Source organism: Mesitornis unicolor, unplaced genomic scaffold (genome assembly GCF_000695765.1).
Source record: "Mesitornis unicolor isolate BGI_N332 unplaced genomic scaffold, ASM69576v1 scaffold10284, whole genome shotgun sequence".
NCBI classification, from domain to species: Eukaryota; Metazoa; Chordata; class Aves; order Mesitornithiformes; family Mesitornithidae; genus Mesitornis; species Mesitornis unicolor.
The window spans coordinates 1-2610 of NW_010182035.1; the positions used below are offsets into that span (position 1 = coordinate 1).

The following is a 2610-nucleotide window of genomic DNA, read 5'->3' on the forward strand; positions in this document are numbered from 1 at the left end:
GCTTGCCCTGGAGGAGGACGGCGAGGGGCTGCGGAGCCGGGCCCCGGCGATGCTCCTCCGCCAGCCGCCCACTGCCGGAGGCCCCCAGTCAGGAGCCCGCCGAGGGCCAGCGGCGCATGAACCCCCTCAACATCCAGATGCTGTCCAGGAGCCTCCATGAGCAGATCTTCCGGGGGGCCCAGGTCCACTACTCGGCGGCTGAGATCCAGAGGAGCGTGAAGCACCTGCAGCGCCACGACCTGTGGGGGAAGGAGACTTCCACGCTGCCCGATGTGGACCTGCAGCTGCCCCGCATGTACGGCGACAACATCGACGAGCATTTTCGGCTCCTGGCACAGAAGCAGAGCTTGCCCTACCTGGAGGCGGCTGAGGAGCTGCTGCGTTGTGAGCTGCCCCCTGTTCCCCCTCAGTGGGCATGGCAGCTCGGCTGGACCCGCTATGGCCCCGATGGGCAAGCAGAAGCCGTTGACTTCCCCGAGGAGCGGGCAGTGGTGCTGGACGTGGAGGTGTGCGTGGCTGAAGGCCACTGCCCGACGCTGGCCGTAGCCGTCTCACCGCACTCCTGGTGAGATGCGGTGCCGACTGAGATGCTGGGGTCCTGCCTGTTGTGGTGGGGTGAGGACACAGCCTTGGGAAGGATGGGAATGCTCCAAAATGGGACCTCGTCCTGCAAACCAGTCAGCTTGGCTCTGGGATGTGGGATCTGTGTCCTGGTTAGCGAGCTCGGGGTCGGTCGCCTCCTTCCCATGGGTGGGACCCTGCTCAGCACCCCATGCCACAGTGGGTGCTTTTGGTTTCAGGAGCCCCTGCTTTATTTTTGATGGCTGTTATTACCTGTTCTGCTCAGGTACTCGTGGTGCAGCAAGCGGCTGCTGGAGCAGCGGTACTCCTGGTCCAGCCACCTCACCCTGGCCGACCTCATTCCCCTGGAGAGCCCGGCGGGCACCAGCTGTGCAGGCAAGCAGGACTGGCCTGAGAGAGTGGTGGTAGGGCATAATGTGGCCTTTGACCGGGCCTTCATCAAGGAGCAGTATCTCATCCAGGTAATCTGCAGTTCTGTTTCGTGCTGGCAGCTGCACTTCGTCACTGAGATAGTAAATTGGGTTTTCATCACTGGGTTTTCAGGGTTATTTTGGCAGATGCTGTGCGGTACAGGTACCCCAGGGTTGTGCTTGCCTTGTTGCACAGAATGTGTTGACGTTGGATGTCTTTGGAGGGAGATATTCTTGCAGCCCATAAGGTGGCTGGAGGCCGCAGGGTTGCACTGGGGACATGGCAGGAGCCTTTGAGCATCTGCCCTGGGAATGCCCTTGGCTCTCAGAAAAGCTGAGAGGCAAAGCTTTGCCTTAACAAAAGCAGCCTGAGCAGAGGACTTGCAGCTCTGTAACACAGGATGGTGCTTGCTGGCAGCTGCAGGACATTTGGCAGCATGTTTCTCCTCCATCACATCCCAAACCACCTCTCCTCTCTCCCCGGCTGTGTCCCAGGGCTCCCGGGTGCGTTTCCTGGACACCATGAGCATGCACATGGCCATCTCGGGGCTGACGGGCTTCCAGCGCAGCCTGTGGATGGCTGCCAAGCATGGCAAGAGGCAGGGGGTGCAGCAGGTCAAGGAGCACATGAAGAAAACTCGCAGCAAAATGGAGGGGCCGACGGTGAGTCAGGGAGCTGAGCCACTGGCAGCGGTGTGGGTGACGGGACTTCATGTAATGGGACCATTTCCTCCTGTACTGGAACCATCTGCTGCTGTACTGGCAGAGTAGGAGCTGTTGGGGTGAAGCTCTCCCAGCGCATTCCAGATGACCTGGCCTTGGTTTAAAGTGGAGCAGTGGCACCCTTTACTCCTCCTGATCTTGGCCAGTCCTTGTCTCACGCTGCCTGACCCTCTCCTCCTTCGCAGATCACATCGTGGGACTGGGTGCACGTCAGCAGCATCAACAACCTGGCAGACGTCCACGCGCTGTACGTCGGGGGGGAGCCGCTGGAGAAGGAGGCGCGGGAGCTCTTTGTGAAGGGGACCATGGCCGACATCAGGAGTCACTTCCAGGTGCGGCCACCTCAGTGTCCTGATGGGCAATGGGAGCAGGGTGGGAGCAGCTGCTGGGGTCGTTTCCATTTTGCTGCCCTGTGTGATGTACCCCTGGATGCTTTGCCCTGTGCTGGCAAGGAGGGTGTCTGTGTTGTCTGCCCTCACCCACCTCTGTCCCCAGGACCTGATGTCGTACTGTGCCCGCGATGTCCAGGCCACCCATGAGGTGTTCCAGGAGCAGCTGCCGCTCTTCATGGAGAGGTGAGAGTCGCCCAGCTCCGGCCGGTGTTGGCTGAGGGGCTGTGGGCTGGGTTGGCAGCTGGGAGGCTCGCAGCTCCTCTCATCCTTGAGGTGGCGGTGGGAGGTTGGGGGTCCCTGAACTCGATTTCAGGAGGGACATAAGATTCCCCTCTGTAGGGAGGAAGGAATAAATGACAGCACAGTGTGGCTGGAGGAGGCAAGCAGAGCTAATGAAGCAGATTGGAATGACACAGCTGTGGGGTAGTGCATGGGGTTGTTTTTAGGACAGCAATTCGTGTGCAGGGCAGGCAGAAGATGCAGGGATCCTTGCAGATTTAGGG

The 2610-nt window shown here is 60.3% G+C and overlaps 1 protein-coding gene across 1 annotated transcript in view; it reads left to right on the forward strand.

Moving 5' to 3' along the window:
- Positions 1-64: 64 nt before the first annotated feature.
- The window catches only part of POLG (polymerase (DNA directed), gamma), a gene marked incomplete at its 5' end in the record, with an annotated part of 9371 nt that continues 6825 nt past the window's right edge, over positions 65-2610 (forward strand). Inside the window, 5 exons of the mRNA XM_010183635.1 lie at positions 65-565; positions 848-1043; positions 1488-1655; positions 1901-2047; positions 2211-2290. Of these exons, the coding sequence (XP_010181937.1) occupies positions 65-565; positions 848-1043; positions 1488-1655; positions 1901-2047; positions 2211-2290 (1092 nt within the window). The remainder of the gene's footprint in view (positions 566-847; positions 1044-1487; positions 1656-1900; positions 2048-2210; positions 2291-2610) is intronic.